Source organism: Geotrypetes seraphini, chromosome 7 (genome assembly GCF_902459505.1).
Source record: "Geotrypetes seraphini chromosome 7, aGeoSer1.1, whole genome shotgun sequence".
Classification (NCBI taxonomy): domain Eukaryota; kingdom Metazoa; phylum Chordata; class Amphibia; order Gymnophiona; family Dermophiidae; genus Geotrypetes; species Geotrypetes seraphini.
This window is the reverse complement of record NC_047090.1, coordinates 124,208,823-124,230,566: the sequence shown is the minus strand read 5'-3', so window position 1 is coordinate 124,230,566 and position 21,744 is coordinate 124,208,823. Positions and strand designations below refer to the sequence as shown.

The 21,744-nt window shown below is 43.8% G+C and overlaps 1 protein-coding gene across 2 annotated transcripts in view; it reads right to left on the bottom strand.

Annotated features, from left to right (window-relative positions):
* MIA2 (MIA SH3 domain ER export factor 2) overlaps window positions 1-21,744 on the bottom strand; it is a 194,700-nt gene that overhangs the window by 11,649 nt on the left and 161,307 nt on the right. The window contains exons 25-26 of one of the 2 annotated variants that reach the window (XM_033952217.1): window positions 14,670-14,828; window positions 6,655-6,731 (exon numbers count right to left, since the gene is read on the bottom strand). In XM_033952217.1, coding sequence (XP_033808108.1) covers window positions 6,655-6,731; window positions 14,670-14,828 — 236 coding nt within the window. The remainder of the gene's footprint in view (window positions 1-6,654; window positions 6,732-14,669; window positions 14,829-21,744) is intronic. The other variant, XM_033952218.1, reaches the window with a different exon arrangement.

Below are 21,744 nucleotides of genomic sequence, written 5' to 3'. Positions count from 1 at the left end.
TAATAACCTCTCTTGATTGCCAATGTTTTTTCCATTTCATACACCTGACAAACCGAACTCCACCAGAAACAATAATTCAATCCTCTATAGTCTTTCCAGTTATGTGTTATATGTTGGATGGCAACTCCTGTTAAAATCATTAACAGTTTGTTATTATTCGATGAAATTTGACTTTTGGCCCTCATAGACATTCCAAACAAAACTGTGTCATATGATAGGGCCACAGGATTCTCTAACATACAATTTATTTGACCCCAGATCAATTTCCAAAAATTATTAATAAAAGGACAATAAAATAATAAATGATCTAGAGTTCCAGCCTCAAGATGACAATGCCAACATCTATTAGACTTAGAGCAATCCAATTTTTGTAAGCGAACAGGGGTCCAGAGTGCTCTATGCAACAGGAAAAACCATGTTTGCCTCATAGACGCAGACATTGTACATCTTATCCTCCAAGACCAAATACGTGGCCATTGAGATGCATTAATTTGATGCTTAATCTCAATGCTCCAAATATCTCTAAGTACAGTCCTTGGTTTTTTATTTAAATATCCAGATAATGTTTTATACCACTGTGCGGCCTGGTGACCCATAAAATCTGCCTGGAAGCATAAGAATTCTAGAGTAAAATGAGTATTTAAAGACTTCCATTCAGGGAACCCTGCCTGAATAGCCTGCTTCAATTGCAACCACTTATAACTTTGTTTTTTATTAAGTCCAAATTTATGTTGCAATTGTGAAAACTCCAGCAGCTTACCATCATTAATAACATCATCTAAAGTACGTATTCCTGCTTCAATCCAATCCTTCCAGACAATCATAAAACCGCCTATTTGTATCTTGGAGTTCAGCCATATATTTTGACAAGTAGATTTTTGAATAGTAATAGGAATTAAGTTGTTTACATACTTTAATGTTGTCCATGTGTCCATTAATATCCTATTGGTTTTCCTTATTCTAGGCATTTTAATGCTAAGCAGATGACGAAGCCTGATAGGAGACATGAGCTGCCACTCCAACCATAACCAATCTGGAAGCTTCTCCATGAGTTCTGGGAGGACCCAATACATACCTTGGCGCAATATATAGGATTGATGAAACCTATAAAAATTTGGAAAATTTACCCCTCCCTCCTCAATTGGTTTTTGTAAAGTCACTAGAGCAATTCTTACAGCTTTACCCAGCCAAATAAATTTACTAAGAATATTATTTAACTTTTTGTAAAAAGACCCCTGAAAAAAAACTGGTATCATTCCCATTTGATAACAAACCACAGGCAATATCATCATTTTGACAGTTTGAACTCTTCCCCACCAAGATAAATGTAAAGGATTCCATTGCTCACATAACTCTGTTACTTTTTGCAATAAACTTTTTTCATTCATTATAATTGTCTCATCAAGCGTGTTTTTTATCCATATACCTAAGTATTTTATTCCTTCTTCTTTCCAAATAAAAGGTAATGAGTCAAATAATCCTTTTGTGCAATGCACATTTAAAGGAAGAACTTCTGATTTAGTCCAATTTATTTTATATCCTGAAAACTTTCCAAATCTTTCAATCAAAACCAATAAATTTGGAATGGTTGTTTCCGGATTCCTCAAATGAAGTAATATATCATCCGCATATGCAGAAACTTTATATTCTTTATCTTTATGTGGTATACCCTGTATATGTATATGTATCAAACAGGGTTTGTTGCTCAGAAACACTCTTCTAATAACACCAGATTGGCATTGCAAATGTTATATTTAACAAAAGAAATTGGAGATCCGGCTTTTTCTGTGTCTCTAGATGCAGAGAAAGCTTTTGATCGTGTGGAATGGACATTTATGTATCAGGCCATGGAGTGGTTTGGTATTGGTTCGGGATTTATACAAATGATTAAAACTCTGTATAGCTCTCCTGTTGCTAGATTATATATCAATAATAATTTTTCTGATTGTTTTAAATTGCAAAGGGGAGTTAGACAGGGATGTCCTTTGTCTCCTTTACTTTTTGATATAGTGCTTGAACCCTTATTATTAGCTATTCAACAAGAGGAGGAGATACAGGGTACACCTGCATATTTTTTAAAAACCACACCAGGCAGGCAGGTATACGTACCTTAGATGATGTGATCTCCAATAGGAAAATGCTAAATTTATTACAATTGCAACAATCGTTCGGCATTTCAAAGTCTCAAGCTTATAAATGGTTGCAGTTGAAAACAGGCCATTCAAAAAGGGTTCCTTGAATGGCGAAATTAAAAACGAAGTATAGCTTGCCGGGCAGATTTGCTAGGGCATCAGGTATAAATTAATATCTGAATATTTGAACAAGAAGCCTAAAACTAGTCTAAAAGACATTTGGAGCATTGAGATAAAGCAGCAGATTTCTGGCACTCAATGGCCATGGATTTGGACTTGGAGGATGAGATGTACAGCGTCAGCATCTTTGAGACAAATTTGATTTTTTCTGTTGCATAGAGTTTTTTGGACCTCAGTTCATTTGCAGAAGTTAGACAGTTCAAAATCTAATAGATGCTGGCACTGTCATCTTGAAATAGGGACACTGGATCATTTGTTGTTCTTTTGTCCTTTGATACTCAACTTCTGGAAATCAATATGGGGACAAATCAATTTGATTCTGGAGTCTTCGATTCTGTTCTTATGAGGTGGTGATCTGTGGTACATTGTTGTCACCTAAACCTCCATTGGATAGATATAAAAGTACACTATTTGCCATAATGACTGGGATAGTCATGCAACTGGTTATTAAAAACTGGAAAAATTGGGATAGACAATTTCTCCTTTTGGTGGGGTTCTTTATGTTTATGTTACAAATATGAGAAAATGAATTCAGAAATTACGTGTAATAATAAGCTACTTAAATTATCATGGGGTCCATAGAAAAATTTTGTTAACACTGATTAGCTGGATTATTCCCTTATTTCCTATTTGATTTATACATCCAGGGAGGGTGGGTGGGAGAGAGGGGGAGTATTATATTTTCTTGTATTCACTGACCAAATAAAAGTGCTGTTTATGATTTTTACTGTATGTATCCACTTTGTTTTTGTTCTTGAATTAGGGTGGAGGGGGGAAAATGTTTTGTAGCATTTCTTTGATCAATTGTAAGTGCTGTCTTCAAGTCAATTGTATGTATATTTTAATGCACTGTTTTTGAATGGAAAATTAATAAAGAGTTTAAAAAAAACCCACACCAAACCAAATCGAAGATCGGCAGGAGAGATACCCACTCTCTCCCACTGTGCTCGCAAAACCTCCAGACACCCACCCCTGGCAGTGGGAGAGATGCCCATTCTCTCCCGCTGTGTCACACAATCTCCCGACACTACTACCCCCCCACCACCCCAAAGTGGGAGAGATGCCCTCTCCTACTGTCGCCCAACCCCCCTGGCTTCCCCTACCTTATTCACAAAGTCCAGCTGGAAGGACACCTACCCGCTCCAGAAGCAGGCCCACCTCTTACAAAATGGCAGGCCTTCCCCTTCCCAGTGCATCCTAGGAGGGGCCTTAAGCACATGGGCCAATCAGAGCCTAAGGCCCCTCCCCAGTGGGGAGGGACATCTCTCCCACTGCGGGGTGGGTAGTAGTGTCAGGGGATTGTGTAGTGGGCATCCCTCCCGCTGCGTGGTGGGGGGTGGATAGTAGTGTCAGGGGATCGTGCGAGGTGTTGGAAGAGAGTGGGCGTCTCTCCTGCCAATCTTCGATTTGGGGTTTGTTTGGTTTGTTTTTTTTATTTGCCTGGGTGGGTATCTGAGCTGTCAAACCTTACTTTCCGGTCAGTGCCTGAGCCAGTCAGGCTTCTTCCAACATCAGGAGGAAGGCTTGGGACACAGAATGGAGGGAGGGAGAGAGAGGGGCGCATTGGAACACGTGAGGGAGGGAGAGGGGCACATTGGAACACCGAAGGTAGAACGAGGACCCCCATTCGTAAGTACGAGTCTGACGTAAGTCGGATGTTTGTAAAATGGGGACTGCCTATATTTCAATGAATTCCTACATGAACAGAAGCCGACTACTTCTAAATAGTATAAAGTTAAACATTCATCACATACAATTACCTTCCATCTTTAATGGCATAAAAACAGGCTTTGGTGAGGAAAAGGCAACCTTGGAACTTTCAGAATTTTGTACTGCACATGCAAGTATAATGGGAATTATGAGGTATACAAAAGAAAAAAAACTGCAGATCACTGTACAAAGATGCAGGCAATGTTTATTCAAATAAACAATTTGTTGCACACAAATAAACCACCTGGTGGGTAAAGGGACCCGGCATGGTTTGTGTTTCGATCAACACATCTTCATCAGGGTGGTGGCAAGAAATGTAATAATATTGCCTGATCCATGGGCTGCAATGTTTGGAAAGGCATGTCACTGCTGAAAAAGCTGTGATCATAGCCCATAGATCAGGCAATATTGTTGCAAAATACATTGTTGCAAAATACATGCCACCATCTCCATATTTCCTTCAATCTTTTAAAAAAAAAAAACCCCATTAGAATGAGCATAAATTTTGTTTGAAACTGGAAAAACTCAAAAGACCCGTTACTGGCTCATTGTAAAGCTCAGGATCTATGGGAAGATTAAATTCTTACCTCAATAATCTTTTTTTTTTGTTAACACAGCATATAAGTCCTGACAAGTGGGTTTATTTCCCCCAGTCACAAGCTGTTGCACAAAGAATCATACAATTTTTCTCAGCTTCACCTCCTTCCTCAGTGGGCTGTATTGCCTCTCTTCAGTTTGTACCAATGCAGTCGATAACCACTGCAATAGGAAACATAAGAAGGATGGGTACGGGGAATTCCCCTGACAAGACAATTCTGTTCTGCTCGGTAATAAGTATAATAAACAATGTTAAATCAAAATATATAAAACTAAACAAAGTGGAATAACCAATCCACCTACCTGAGTGCAATTAGCACTAACGTGTGGAGCTTGTATACTCTCAATTGCATTTGTAATGATACCATAACAGAGAGGGGAGGAAGGGAACCAACAAATTGTCCCTCTTCTCCCCCCCCAGCGCTGATCATCAACAAGGCCAGAAAGAAGAGGCCCCACCCACTACCTTCAGGTCTCCCATCGGCCCTTTAAATTTAAAAAGAGATCTTCCCGGGGCACCAGTGCACATGAGCCCCCTGCAGGAAGAGGAGGAAGAGAATTGGCAAATTGTCCCTCCTCTCCCCACTGGTGCTGATTATCCATGCGGCCAGAAAGAAGAGGCCCTGCCCACCACCTTCGGGCCTCCCATCGGCCTTTTAAATTTTTTTTAAAAAAAGAGAAAGATTCCCAGGGCAGCAGTGCACACGAGCCCCCAGCAGGGAGAGGAGGAAGGGAATGGCAAATCGTCCCCACTGATGCTGATCATCCAAGTGGCTGGAAAGAAAAGGCCCCACCCACTACCTTCGGCCCTCCCATCGGCCCTTTAAAGGGCTGCCTAACAGGCGGGCCATGCCAAAGAGCCCTTTGTGTGGCCCAAGAAGAACCAAGCCCAGAGCTATAAAACACAGCTACTCCACAAAAACACACTAGGCCACAACGCAACAGATCACAGTGGGACTAGGCCCAACTCAACCCTGTTAGACTACCCACCGATCAGGTCCCTCTGAGACCACAACCACTAATCTTTGGAAATAAAGTCAAACCTTCCACCCTCCAAACACTAGCCCTGAAAAAAAAGACAATATCTCTTGCCCCTTATCTCTAGCACTCTCTACTACCATTCACTACATCCACCCACATCAAACCCACACCGCCTCTCTCAACAGATCCTTTCTACAGCCCCTCCTCTATGCTACATAACACCAGGGAAATGAGAAATTGCACACCCTCACACACCACTAGCTGTTATTGTTCCTCCCCTCAGGCACTCATCCCACCCCTTCCATGGCACACTCTCAAGTTTGATCTGCCCCCAGTGGCATGTTCTGTTTGTTCTGCCCCCTGTCCTACCCCATGATACACTCAGTTTATTGTACCTAAATATTTTTCTCTTCCTAATGAGATTAATGACTGTGTGTGAAGTTCTGTGCATTCTTGGAAAAACCTACAAACTTTATCTCAGCTCTTTGTGAGCTATATATCTTGGCACTATCAGATGACATCATCTACTTGTGCTGCTGATTCATTCTGCTTGTCAATGAAGAAAACGATTGAGTGGACTTATTCTCAGAGCTTAAATCAAAGAATCTAACATAGTACTGTTCACTGCTACCTGTGACAGATGTTCGAAGAAATGGCAGCAAAGATCTTTATTTGTTGCTGAAAGGATTTTTTCACCCCATTAGCTCATTTTCTCATCCACTTTTGTTTCGACTATTGTAACAATCTCTCCTATCCAGAGGATACAAACCATGGCTCCTTTTAATGGTGTGATCATTAACTATTGCTGTTGTGTAATTATTAGCACACCCTTCTCTCACACTTCTCCAGGATTTGTGATCACTGCCTCCACACATGCCAGTCTCACCTACTCAACCAAGAAGTTTTGGATCAAAGACTTGAATTCATGTTTCCCATATGGCAACCACTAAGCAGTTAGAAAGGTCTAAAATTATATTTATGACATAATTCAAAGAAAATCTATTTAAGTAAAATAAAAGATTTTCAAGAGATTATATTTTCTCTTTGTACTTACCGGTACACCAAAATTGCCCTTAGGTCTATTTCCACTAGGATCATATCCCGAAGTATTTTCAGATGGTGGTTGTCCATCTGTTCAAAAAACAAAATTATTACATTTATTATATGTTTCTAGCCAACTATGTTTAACTATTTTTTTTTAATTACTAGACAAATCCCAGCAGACCATACCAATCCCATTTATTGTCCATCAATGTATTATTTATGGGCCTGATATTCAAATGCACTTATCTGATTCCCAGCACCTACTATCTGGACAAGTGCCACTGATCAGACCATCCACTGATTTATAATGTAACTAATTGGATAGTGTCACTGAAAATTATTATTTTACTAATCTCCCCAAAAATATCTCAATACTGCAAGGGCCGACGCAAAAAAATTGTCTAGTTTGGACAGAAAAATTGCTTTTTGCCACATTAAAAATATGTACTTCCAAATTCAATGAAGTATCACAGTCTCTCTAAATTTCACATCCTCTGTTCCTGAGCATAGGGCCCAACTTCATTTAAGGTTAAAAATATATACAGATTAGCAAGAAGAATCTTTCTTTTCACAAAAAGATTTTATTGTAAATATCAGCATACAAAATCAGTAGGGAGAAACAGAAAAATAAAAGCAATATCCTTCTACAAATGCACTCTCTCAATATAATCTGCATTTTGTATGCACAAATGTTCTCTATTTGGGTAACTAGAAATTTTGCTTCAAGACTCAGGGTTGTATCTACTAAGAGGCACTAGGAAATGGGTTTAGAACATACCAACATGGAACTTTCCCATGTGCTAAGCCGATTTCTTAAGTGCCCAGGATATAGGGCATTTTTCAATTATTTCTCTCTCAGGTTATGTGCTAATGTTTGCACTGGCACACATTACCTGAAAAAGGAAAAAAATTAATAAGGGAGCGCTTAGGGGGAAATTCTGCAAGTAGTATCTAAAACGATAGGCATCTATCTCTTGTCAATTACACTTAGGGCTCCTTTTACTAAGTTGCGCTAGCGTTTTTAGCGCACGTACTAAATTACCGTGTGCTACACCGCGCAGTACGCTTCTAGAATAACGCCAGCTCAATGCTGGCGTTAAGGTCTAGCGCGTGGGGTAATTTAGTGCATGCTATTCCGCGCGTTAAGGCCCTAACGCACCTTAGTAAAAGGAGCCCTTAGGTACCTATAACAGAATCGCACCTAACTTAAAACTTAGGCTCCTGTAATGTAGGCCAGGGTTTTAAAGGCCTACATTATACGCACCTCAGTCCTTTAGGGAATTGTGCCTAGCAGTACCTATGTCCTTCTCCACCACTAAACATACCTATTTTGGAATTAGGCACCTATCTTTTGTAGAATCGTGCCTAAGAAGATAGGTGCTTATCACCCAATTAATTTTTATTTTTTTCAATTATGAGCTTGCTAAAACTCATTGAAGCCAATTTACTAATTAAGTTATGCACCTCTTATAGAATTTCTTCCTTACTGCCTCCTATTTAGCAGGTGATAAACGCTCACACGTTGAGTCAGATTAACTAGATAGCACATCTACATTTGCATGTGCTATCCGGTTAATGCTTTCCCGCCCATTCCATGCCCCCATCAAAAAATAAATCTGAAAAAATAAGTAACTATGCTTAGCATGCACTAAACTGTTACCTAACACAAAATGCTTTAATGCATCTTACAGAAAGCGTTTTCACATGCACTAGGTGCATGTTAGGGCTTAACACTTTTCAGTATTCATACCCCTCAAACTATCAAAGACCATCTCTAGCCAAAAAGGAGAGCAGATATCTCCCAATTCATAAAAGAAAGAAAATAAACTCTTCTCAAATACCAGCTTCAGAAATTGTTTTCACAAAACCAGCTTTCCAAACACAATGTAAAAGTTCTGCCTTTATTTGTAGGGAATCATCATGAGGGAAAATTAAGATCCATATTTACTGAAGATATCCTTTGCAAACAAACTAAAATTGTTTTATCAGAAAATATCAAGAAATGTTACAGCTGTCTGCAACCTCAGAACAAATTAATTCACTTCTCAAACTTAAAGCCCAGCGAATAAAAAAATCTACAATTTAGAGTCTTCTGAAGTCTTTCAGACTAACAGTTATGCTCTCAATTTTGTATGCAATGAACTACCCAGTCTCCATTCAAGCACAATTTATGTACAAATCTGGACAGGCTACAGTTTAAACTTGCTTCCAAAGTGAGTGAAAAGCATTTACTGTTAAACGGTCATCCTTCCTTCTAGAATAAGAAGAGGAGATCTGTGCTGATGCAGCTGTCACTATAGAACACTGGAACAAGCACAGTAAAGAATTGAGTGTTTTAGCAATTGTGTAGGCCATTATTAAAAATTAAGTTTAATTAAAAATAATTATTTTGAATTTTTATTGCACCCACTGATATAGTCACACTTCAGAGAAAGAAATTGGTCTAGTTTAAATATGTGAAATCGCACATATAGTACATCAATTTGCTTTTCAGGTCCATCACACCAAATTTAACTAATAACCATTTTTGGAGCAGGCTCTCACACAAGCAGGTGCTGCACATTTCCTCTGCCTTCTTATTCCAAAGAAACTTTATTAAAGCACAGATGTTTTGATGATGAAAGCCGCTTGGTAAAATCAAATCTTGGACTGCGTCTGTTGTGAATAAGATTGGGATTTGATTCTGACGCTTGCCTTCTGTGCCAAAAATTGGCTGGGAATACTGCACAGGCAGCCTTCATAGCTATCACAAAATGGGGGCACAAAGTCATATGCTATATTCCATGGTGAAACAACCCAACACTAGAATTTAACTATTTAATTCTTTATTTATATTTTAACATTTGACATCATTACAAGTCAAACAGGAAAAAATATTGTGTAGATAAAATAGAAAAACCAAAATTCTTAAAAAGAAATCTCCTCAATACAAGATATAGTTAGTCCACCATAATTGGAGACATAGCTTAAATATAACTAAAATTAAATCCTGGTCTTTCTTTTTGTATGTTGGTTGTGTTGGAGGAGGGGGGGGGGCTGAGGCTGGGACAGCCTCCCTTTGCTACTATGTTGTTCATAGATATTTTTTTTTTTCCTGTCCCTTTTCTCAGGGGTTCTCAAATGGTTAAATTATATACTTGGAATGTATTTTGCAGGTTCTCCAGAGACACAAAGCCGATGTCACTATGCTTCAGGAAACCCATTTGGGTGCCGAAGAGCATGCAAAATTGAAAAAAAATGGTGGTGAGAGATATGTGGGCCTTCTACAGCACAGGGGGAAAAAAGGGATGTGATTATTCTTTTTCTGTAAGGGACTGGTTTCCTCAAGGTGCACAAGGTATGGCAGACTCAGAGGGGTGCATTGTTTTGTGTCAAGTTACTATCCATTGTAAACTAGTTGTGCTTTGTAATGTTTACGCGCCTAATAAATTTGATAGTCAATTTTTGTGAGGCGGTTAACTGTGGCTCTCTTGGAACGTCTAAGTTTGATCACTGGAGGGGACTTCAATTCTGTCTGGGATCCTCAGATAGACCAGTCTCGTGATTGGTAGTTGCCAGGGAAAAGGAGCTCGGGTACTTCCTTCCCAAACTCAGTCTGGCTCTGGATCTAGTAGATGTTTGGCATTTCTTTCACCCTGCCAATAGAGAATATACCCATCTCTGTAGAGCATGCTCTTCTCCGTCTCGGATTGATTATTTGTTGGTGTCAGCTGGAGTGGTGTCCCCAGGTGTGGAAGCGCGGAGATTGGCCCGAGTGAGATTTCCAACCATGCCCCTGTGTGGTTAGAGTGGAAGGACCAGGAGTGGGGCAGGGATATGGACACCTGGAAATTTCCATTGGATTTATATACGGATCCTGTTTTCCAAGACTATTTGGTGAGGAAAATGGAAGGAATATGCTCATGACAATGAGCCTCAGCAGGGAATTCAATACTTTTTTGAGAAGCAGCTATGGCTGTCTTGAGGGGGTCACATCATTAGCTATGCCTGTTACAAAAGAAGAGCCAGAGATAGAGCAATTTTCCATTGGGAGAGTCAGTTTACAGCGAGAATCGACTGCGTTTTGGCTGTACTCATTCGCCACTTGATAAGGAGCACCTGCTCGCCACTCAGGTGGAAACAAAGGGTTGGAGTAAAGGGCCATTACTCAGAATGGCAATGGGTCATGAGCAGAGTTCCGCAGGGGTCGGTGCTGGGACCGCTCCTGTCCTAGGGCTCCTCTTCCAATGTTATTAATGCTTATTCGGGAATATGGTAATTTTTCTGGTTTAAAATTAAATCTTGATAAGTCTGAGGCTTTGGTACCTGTGGGGATGCTTTGTCATGACTGGGGTCCTTCCTTTCTGCTTCATTGGGGTAATGGTTCTTTTTGCTATCTGGGCATTTGGCTCCCCCAGAATATTGCGGATCTGTACATGATTAATATTCAACTTTTATTGACTAAGACTAAATGTCGATTTGAGCAATGGCAGCAGTTACCTTTATCTTTCTTGGGAAGGATCAATCTTTACAAAATGATAGTTTTTCCCAAATGGTTATTCATGTTTCAGGTTTTCCCATTGCGGATTCAGGCTAAGGATCTTACCCGTCTCCATCGGCTGCTTCGTCGATTCTGCTGGGCAGGGAAAAAAATCTAAACTACATTTTCCGTTTCTGCTGGGTACTTGGGCATCAGATGGACTAGGGCTTCCAGATCTTTGGTTCTATAACGTTGCTTACCTTCTTTGGCATGTAGCTGATTGGTTTCATGGTACCGACACCTACAGTTCCTTGGTTTTGGAGCAGGCTTATGTGGCTCCCTACCATTTTAATTCTATTCTGTAGGCTCCCCTGCAGTTGTTGCCTCTGCACCTTAAACATAGTTGTTCTCCCCTATGTACTACGCATGGCAGGTCTTGGTTATGCGCTTGGGTGGTAACCCACAGATTTCAACGTTATTGCCTATTAGGGGAAACGTGGCTACTTTTTTTCATGCTTTTTGGCTCAGTCCTCTTGTTCAATCTTTTTGGAAGCCAGTGGGAGCTTACATGCGACGTATTTTGGGGCAGCACCTAGTTTTGTCGCCAGAGGTAGTTCTTTTGAGCCTGTGGCACCAGAGTGGTCTTTGGGGGAGGGGCTCTAGGCTCTGGGTCCGGAAAGTTTGCATTTTGGGTCAGACATCTGTACTGCGAGAGTGGACAACGGATGAATCTCCCTCTTATTGGAGTTGGAGATCCACTATTCATGAGTTGATGGGTTGGGAGGTTCAGGATGCCAAGGGTACGGCTAAGAGACGGAAACACTTTTTGGCCATTTGGGACTCTTACCTTAACTCTTTATCAACTTAACTACACAGCCTGACTTTGAACCAGCTATGACCACCTCTGTCCCCCCGCTGCGCTGTTTTTTGTTTTTTTGCCATGGATGCCCCCGCTATCCTTTCTTCTGTGCTCTCTGTAGGGTGGGGTGGGCTTGGGGTTGGGTGGGGGGATGAGTAATGGGGGGGGGGGGGTTTATTGGTAAACTTTATTGCTGCCTGTTTGTGTTTCAAATTGTCTTAGCCACCTGGGTCTATACTTCTTTTTCTAGTTAAATCTTTTTACTTTGGCTTTGTGATTGCTTAGTGTTGCCCACAACCCCTGTTTTTCATACAGTTCGGGGACTATAAGGAAACAAGTCCCTGGATTACTTGTTTGTTTGTAGGCGGCCTGACGGCGATTCTGCCTTTTATCTGCTACAGATGTTAGGTAAGGGGTGGGGAGTTAGGAATTATTACAGTTAAAAATTGTTTGATGACTAGTTGTTTCTTGTTTTCTGTCAACTGCCTATAGTTTCATTATTTTTCTTTTTTCGTATGTTGAACTTTCTGTGATACTCCTTTGTCATCAATAAAATTGTCTGAAACATAAAAGACTAAAAAGCGGTAAACTTCATCAATTACAGGACAGTTTAGATTTTGCATCCGTTCAGCAGAATGAGGAGACTCTTGTGCATGGAAAGGGCTGTGCATACTCAGAACTATACAAATTGTTCTGAGCTGTGGAAGAGATCTGCTATATCCTGGTACCGTGTAATTCTGTCACCCCGCTTGTGTACCTGATTATATCTTGCTTGCTGATGGAAAAATAGTCATTGAAATGGCTGGGCTAAACAAAAGGAGAGGTTTTGGCCAATCAGGGACTTCCCTAGACTCCTCCCCTAAGGAAGACCCTGTTTGGCTAAGGTGCCCCGGCACCCTCAAAGGGAGGAGCCTGAGGCGCCTCAGCCAATCAGGGCCTTAGGCCTCTCCCCGTGCATCAGATGATGCACTGGGGCGGGACCTAAGGCTGTTATAGGGCCGTGGCGGGCCGCAGCAGCAGAAGCAGGAGGATTTTTCTCCTGCTCCTGAAGAGAAGACCATCAGCGTCAGAGTAGGAGGGTGCGGGCACCCCTCCTGCTCCCGAAGATGGAAGCCTCAAAGGAGTAGGAGGTACCGGGCACCCCTCCTGCTCCCAACAATTGTAAAGGTGCTGGGGTGGGTGGGCCAGGCCCAACCGCCTGGGCCAACTAGGGGTGGGTGGGAGGCCTAGGAGCAGGAGGGACCGAGCACCCCTCCTACTCCCAACTTTGGTGTCGGGTCGGGCGTTCCGCTTTTTTTTTCTGTTTTTACATTGATGGCAGGGAGTTGGCATCCCTCCTGCTTTTTTCTCTGGGGGGGGGGGGGCACGGCAGACAGAGCAGAGCAGGCACAGCAGAGCAGGGCAGGCAGGAGAGGAGAGATCGCAGCCTGGGAGGGTGTCAGGCAGATCTCTCTTGCCTGCTCCCGGACTCTCCTGCTCTCTGCCACCGTTCCCCGCAGTGCAAGTCCCGCTTTATAATCACGGGCTTGCACTGCAGGGAACAGCGGCAGAGAGCAGGAGAGTCCGGGAGCAGGCAAGAGAGATCTGGGCTGGGCTGAGCCCTGACAGCAGTGACAGGAGGCTGCTTCTCCTGTCAGGGTGTGCGCATGAGCAGGGATCGTTCTGGCCGTGGGTAGGAGGCGTGCTAACGATCGTCTCCATTTACATGTGGACCTTTACTGAATCAGTCGGCCGGCATGCAATAGGAAATGGATCGTGTACCGTTTGGAGGTTTAGTGAATCCTGCCCTTTGTTTCTCAAGCACTACTGGTTAAATTAAAGGCCTCCCTGAAAAAGTCCTAATTCCACAAATTCCTTCCTTCTTCCCACTAACTTCCTGACTCCCCGAAACTACCTGATCTCCTCTCTATTATTTCCTGGAAATGACTAGATATCTTCTTTTGTACTTCACTTTCTATAACTCTTTTGTAACCTGCCTTGAACCGCAAGGTAATGGCGGAATAGAAATCTCTAATGTAATATTCGCGGTGAGTGGGGATGAACAGACCCGTGAATACGGAAAAACTGGGAATAACTGGGAAGTGGGGAAGAAAGACTAGAGAATAGAAATAGAGCTATAGGGTTGAGGCAAAAGCTTGGAACACATTGAGAGCGCGAGGGAAGCCATTACAGCACTAGAATGAGGCTTGGAAAACAACCTAAAAGAGACTATTGGAGCACCAGAATGAGGCTTGGAGTTTTAAAAGTCAGAACAGCTGATTGATTTGGGAACACGGAACCGGAAGCAGCGCATGCACAAAAGAGGGCAGCCTTCACTCCTCTTTTCCCCGGTAGTCGTGGAAGCCGAATGAAGAATCGGAGAACGAGGGCAGGGGACTGCCTTGGTTGTCTGTCAACAGCAGCAAGGTGAGAAAGAAGAGTCTAATTCAGAGGGGAAACCGCTCACTTACCAATGCTGATTTGGCAGACGCAAGTGCCATATCTATTCAGCAGCTTTTTGGGACAGCGCAAGGGAGAGAGGCAGAAAAGTTGGACCAGAGCCTGGTTAGCTAAAAACTGCAAATAATCGAAATTGCGAGTACTTAAACTGCAAATACGGAAGGAGAAGTATATACTGAAAGCCAGGCTAGGTGGGACTATCAAGAACAGTGTTGAAAACCAGAGTGAGTACTTGTAATGTGCTAGCTCAAAGTGTGACAGCACAGACCTGATATTGAGATATTCATCATATGTTCTCTTTCCCAGGGAGGAGATAGTGATCCAGTGCCTGAACGTGTTTTCTTGTGATTAGATATCCTGTCATGGCTCAACTCTACACATTCTTTAGGAGAAGGGTATTCAGCGTGATTCCCAGCTCCCCTCAGTGCTAGAGACAGAAAACACAAACAGTAAATTCCAAATTAAATAAACACATTCTTATCTTACTCTTACTAGAATTAAAGTAATTGTTTGGAATGCTCTTTATTAAGACTGAACCAAGTAATTTTCTAAGGACAGATATCTTAAAACAGTGTTTCCCAAGTCAGTCGTGGAGTACCCCCTTGTGAAAAAAAGCTGGGGAGGGACATCCACAATGAATATGCTGAGATTGATTTGCAAACACTGCCTTCATTGTATGCAAATCTCTTTCATGCATATTCATTGTGGATACCCTGAAAACCTGAATGGCAAGGGGGTACTCAAAGACCAACTTAGGAAACACTGTCTTAAAACACCATCAGTCCCATTTATGGCCCATCTTCCACATGTAGCCCTTAAATCATGTATTTAAAAATTTTACCTGGACATAGGATATAGGGCCTGCAAGCAGTGCTGTGCTGAGAAAGCAAAGCAATAATCAAAATCAATTTAAAAACAGAGTTTATACCTAAGAAAAAGTGCAATGTGGCAGGTTGTGCCTCTCAAGCATTGTTACTTTTTCCAATTCCCATAACTTGGATGATCATGGATGATCATGGAATAAATGGAGTGCTAAAGGAGGACAAAGCCATTGCTGATAAACTGAACACATTTTTTGCGTCTGTATTTGCCAAAGACGATATACACAACATACCGGATCCAACAGGCTATATGCTGGAGGCGAAGACAGGAAACTAACAAGGTTGACGGTCAGTCTAGAAGAAGTATGCAGGTAGATTGATAGGCTTAAGAGCGACAAATCCCCGGGACCGGATAGCATCTATCCGAGTGTCATTAAGGAACTGAAAGGGACTATAGCTGAACTGCTTCAACTAATAGCCAATCTGTTGATCAGATCGGGAAGGATTCCGGAAGACTGGAAGGTGGCGAATGTTACGCCAATCTTCAAAAAAGGTTCGAGGGGAGATCCGGGAAACTACAGACCGGTGAGTCTGACCTCGGTACCGGGAAAGATGCTAGAGACGCTGATAAAGCACCGCATCATTGATCACCTTGACGGACACAATCTGATGAGGACCAGTCAGCACAGCTTCAGCACAGCTTCAGCAAAGCAAATCTTGTTTGACGAACTTGCTGCACTTCTTTGAGAGGGTAAACAGGCAGATAGACAAGGGTGACCCGGTCGACATCGTATAGCTGGATTTTCAGAAGGCCTTCGACAAGGTTCCGCATGAACGACTACTTTGAAAAACTGAGAGCCATGGAATAGAGGGTGAAATACTCATGTGGATTAAATCTGGCTAGCGGATAGGAAACAGAGAGTGGGGGTAAATGGACAATACTTGGACTGGAAGAGTGTCACCAGTGGGGTGCCGCAGGGCTCGGTGCTTGGACCCGTGCTCTTCAACATATTCATAAATGATCTGGAAAAGGGTACAACGAGCGAGGTGATTAAATTTGCAGATGATATGAAGTTATTCAGAGTAGGGAAGATGCAGGGGAATTGTGAAGATCTGCAACGCAACATAACCACGCTCAAGAAATGGGAAGCGACATGGCAAATGAGGTTTAACGTTGTAAGTGTAAGGTAATGCATGTCGGTATCAAAAATCCCATACACAAATGCAAGATGTCCAGGGCAGTACTTGGAGAGACCCCCCAGGAAAGAGACCTAGGAGTACTGGTTGACAAGTCAATGAAGCCGTCTGCGCAATGTGCGGCGGCGGCAAAAAGGGTGAACAGAATGCTAGGAATGATTAAGAAGGGGATCACGAACAGATTGGAGAAGGTTATCATGCCGCTGTACCGGGCCATGGTACGTCCTCACCTGGAATACTGTATCCAGCACTGGTTGCCGTACATGAAGAAGGACACGGTACTACTCGAAAGGGTCCAGAGAAGAGTGACTAAAATGGTTAAGGGGTTGGAGGAGTTGCCGTACAGCGAGAGATTAGGGAACTTGGGCCTATTCTCCCTTGAAAAGAGGAGACAGAGGAGACATGATCGAAACATTCAAGATAATGAAGGGAATAGACTTAGTAGATAAAGACAGGTTGTTCACCCTCTCCAAGGTAGAGAGAACGAGAGGGCACTCTCTGAAGTTAAAAGGGGATAGATTCCGTACAAATGTAAAGAAGTTCTTCACCCAGAGAGTGGTAGAGAACTAGAATGCTTTTCTGGAATCTGTTATAAGGGAAAACACCCTCCAGGGATTCAAGACAAAGTTGGACAAGTTCCTGCTGAACCAAAACGAACGCAGGTAGGGCTGGTCTCAGTTAGGGCACAGGTCTTTGACCTGGGGTGCCACTGCGTGAGCGGACTGCTGGGCACGATGGACCGCTGGTCTGACCCAGCAGCGGCAATTCTTATGTTCTTATGTTACTTGTTAGATCTCTGAAGCAGGGTAAGCCATAAAGCACAGTTACTTACCGTAACAGGTGTTATCCAGGGACAGCAGGCAGATATTCTTGACTGATGGGTGACGGCACCGACGGAGCCCCGGTACGGACACTTTTAGAGTGATTGCACTCTAAGAACTTGGAAAGTTCTAGAGACCGCACCGCGCATGCGCGAGTGCCTTCCCGCCCGACCCCGACGCGCGGTCCCTCAGTTAAGATAAGCCAGCTAAGAAGCCAACCCGGGGAGGTGGGTGGGACGCAAGAATATCTGCCTGCTGTCCCTGGATAACACCTGTTACGGTAAGTAACTGTGCTTTATCCCAGGACAAGCAGGCAGCATATTCTTGACTGATGGGTGACCTCCAAGCTAACAAAAAGAGGGATGGAGGGAAGGTTGGCCATTAGGAAAACAAATTTTGCAAAACAGATTGGCCGAAATGTTCATCCCGTCTGGAGAAAGCATCCAGACAATAATGAGATGTAAAAGTATGGACTGAGGACCACGTAGCAGCTTTGCAGATTTCCTCAATGGGCGTGGAACGGAGGAAAGCTACAGATGCTGCCATAGCTCTAATTCTATGTGCCGTGACAGAACCTTCCAGTGTCAGTCCGGACTGAGCATAGCAGAATGAAATGCACGCAGCAAGCCAATTAGATAGCGTACGCTTAGAAACAGGACGTCCCAATTTATTCTGATCAAAGGACAGAAAGAGTTGGGGAGATGATCTGTGGGGCTTAGTACGGTCTAAATAGTAAGCTAAAGCCCGCTTACAGTCCAAAGTATGAAGAGCCTGTTCCCCGGAATGGGAGTGAGGTTTAGGGAAAAAAACAGGTAGTACAATAGATTGGTTGAGATGGAACTCAGAAACAACCTTAGGGAGAAACTTTGGATGTGTACGTAGAACCACCTTGTCGTGATGAAAAACAGTGAAAGGTGGATCAGAAACTAGTGCATGGAGCTCACTGACCCTCCTGGCAGAGGTGAGAGCAATAAGAAAAAGTACCTTCCAAGTGAGAAACTTGAAAGAGGTAGTAGCCAAGGGTTCAAATGGAGGCTTCATCAAGGCGGAGAGAACCACGTTCAGATCCCAGATCACCGGAGGTGCTTTGAGAGGTGGTTTCAGATTGAAAAGACCTCGCATGAATCTGGAGACCAGGGGATGAGCTGAAAGGAGTTTCCCCTGGACCGGCTCATGAAAGGCCGTAATGGCACTGAGATGAACTCTGATGGAAGTAGACTTGAGACCAGAAGTAGACAGAGAAAGCAGATAATCCAATAGAGGTTCCACTGCAAGAGACTTGGGGTCATGATGATGTAGGAGACACCAAGAAGAAAACCTCGTCCACTTTTGATGGTAACATTGTAGAGTGGCTGGCTTCCTGGAGGCGTCCAGGATGGAGCGAACAGGCTGAGATAGCAAAAGATCAGTTGAAGTCAGCCCGAGAGATACCAAGCTGTCAGGTGTAGAGACTGCAGGTTGGGATGGAGGAGGGTTTCCTGATCCTGTGTAAGCAGAGATGGAAACAGTGGAAGTAGAAATGGATCCCTGGAACTGAGTTGAAGTAGAAGGGAGAACCAATGTTGTCTGGGCCACCGTGGAGCAATCAGGATCATGGTGGCCCGATCCCTCTTTAGTTTGAACAAGGTCCGAAGCATGAGAGGCAGAGGAGGGAAAGCATAAAGGAACAGATTGGACCAATCCAGAAGAAACGCATCTGCTGCCAGACGGTGAGGAGAGTAAAGTCTGGAGCAGAATTGGGGCAACTGATGATTGTGAGGAGCTGCAAAAAGGTCCACCTGAGGAGTGCCCCATTGTGCAAAGATGGACTGTAGAGTCGATGGGTCGAGAGTCCATTCGTGGGGTTGGAGAACTCTGCTGAGCTTGTCCGCTAAGAAGTTCTGTTCTCCCTGAATATAAATCGCTTTCAGGAATAAGCGGCGCGAGGATGCCCAAGACCAGATTCTCTGGGCTTCCTGGCATAAGAGGCGAGAGCCCGTTCCCCCTTGCTTGTTGATGTAGTACATAGCTACCTGGTTGTCTGTGCAAATTAGAAGGACTTGAGGAAATAGAAGGTGTTGGAAGGCCTTGAGGGCATAGAACATTGCCCTGAGTTCCAGGAAATTGATGTGATGCTTCTTTTCCTGAGGAGTCCAAAGGCCCTGAGTTTGGAACTCGTTCAGATGGGCTCCCCATGCATAAGGGGAGGCGTCGGTGGTGATGACCAGATGATGAGGAGGCAGATGGAACAGAAGGCCCCTGGAGAGATTTGAAGATATCAACCACCATTGCAGAGACTGACGAAGAGACGATGTCACAGATATGTGTCGTGAGCAAGAGTCTGTCGCTTGAGACCACTGGAGAGCCAGGGTCCATTGAGGAGTGCGCAGGTGAAGCCGTGCCAGGGGTGTGACATGAACTGTGGAGGCCATGTGACCCAAGAGAATCATCATCTGCTTTGCAGAAATGGAGTGCTGGGAAAGCACCTGCTGACAGAGCGATTGGAGGTTGTGAAGACGGTTGTCCGGCAAGAAGGCTCTCATCTGGACCGTGTCCAGTACCGCTCCGATGAATTGAAGTCTCCGCGTAGGAAGAAGGTGAGACTTGGGTATATTGATTTCGAACCCCAGTAGTTGTAGAAAAAAGATGGTCTGGTTGGTGGCCAGAAGAACCGTCTGAGATGAAATGGCCTTGATTAACCAATCGTCCAGGTAGGGAAAAACCTGAAGGTGGTGGGAGCGCAGAAATGCTGCCACCACTACCAGATATTTTGTGAACACTCTTGGAGAGGAGGCAAGACCGAAGGGGAGCACTCTGTATTGGTAATGACAGTGATTGATCATGAAGCGAAGGTACTGTCTGGAGGCCGGATGAATTGGAATGTGAGTGTAGGCCTCTTTGAGATCGAGAGAGCATAGCCAGTCGTTGTGATCGAGGAGAGGATAAAGCGTAGCTAGAGATAGCATCTTGAATTTTTCTTTGACCAAACATTTGTTGAGATCTCGCAGATCTAGAATTGGTCTGAGGTCTCCTGTTTTCTTGGGGACTAGAAAATACCGGGAGTAGAATCCTTGCCCTCTTTGGTCCAGAGGAACTTCCTCTATGGCGTTCAGAAGCAGGAGGGACTGAACCTCCTGACAAAGGAGGGCAGATTGAGGAGTGTGCAAAGCAGACTCTTTTGGTAGACTTTGGCCCGGAAGGGTGTGAAAGTTGAGAGAGTAGCCGTGGCGGATGATGTTGAGGACCCACTGGTCCGAAGTGATAACTTCCCACCGGCTGAGAAAGAAAGACAGTCGTCCTCCTATCGGTTGAGGGAGGAGAGGAGATGGTTGAACGCTGGCTATGCCCTCGAGGATCAAGTCAAAAGGGCTGAGTCGATTTTTGTGGAGGAGGCTGCTTAGCTGGTTGTTGCTGCTGAGGCCTAGGTGTTTGCCGCTGCTGTTGACGCTGCCTCCTAGGTTGCTGAGTGGAAGGCTGCAAGGGGCGAGCCACAAAACGCCGCTGATAGGCCGTTTGCTGTCTGAATGGCCGTGAAGGTGGAGGTTTCTTCTTGGTCTTAAGAAGGGTATCCCAGCGGGTTTCATGAGCCGAGAGCTTCTGGGTCGTTGAGTCCATAGAATCTCCGAACAGCTCATCCCCTAAACATGGGGCATTAGCCAACCGGTCTTGATGATTAACATCAAGCTCAGAGACTCTGAGCCAAGCCAAACGGCGCATGGCTACAGACATGGCTGTTGCTCTAGAGGTAAGCTCAAAAGTGTCATATATAGACCTTACCATGAATTTTCTGAGCTGGAAAAGAGCTGAAGAGCACTGATGGAAAGCCTCACGATTCCCCACAGGAAGGTACTGCTCAAAGGAAGCCATGGTGGTAAGGAGATGCTTTAAATAAAACGAAAAATGAAAAGCATAGTTACCAGAACGATTAGCAAGCATCGCATTCTGGTAAAGTCGCTTACCGAATTTGTCCATGGCTTTACCCTCTCTGCCAGGAGGGACAGAGGCATAGACACTAGCTCCCAAGGACTTCTTGAGGGTGGATTCTACAAGAAGAGACTCATGAGAGAGCTGTGGTTTATCGAAACCAGGAATAGGGATTACTTTATAAAGGGAATCCAATTTGCGAGGAGCTCCCGGGACAGTAAGAGGAGTCTCCAGATTCTTGTAAAAGGTCTCCCTCAGGATGTCATGTAAAGGGAGTTTCAAAAATTCCTTTGGAGGCTGGTCAAAATCAAGAGCGTCCAGAAAAGCTTTGGACTTTTTAGACTCAGCCTCCAAAGGAATGGAAAGAGATTCACACATATCTCTTAAAAAAGAAGAGAAAGAGGTGGAATCAGGCTTGGAGGAAGTGTCCTGAAGTACAGGCTCGTCTTCCTCTGACAAACATTCTCCTTCTGACAGAAAAGGTTCTTCAGAATCGCCCCACAGATCAGGGTCTTGAATATGGGGACCACGGGCCCGAGACTCCGGGGTGGACGGGTCCAGGTGTCGGGACTTGTGTACCGACTTACCCGACCTCATCGAC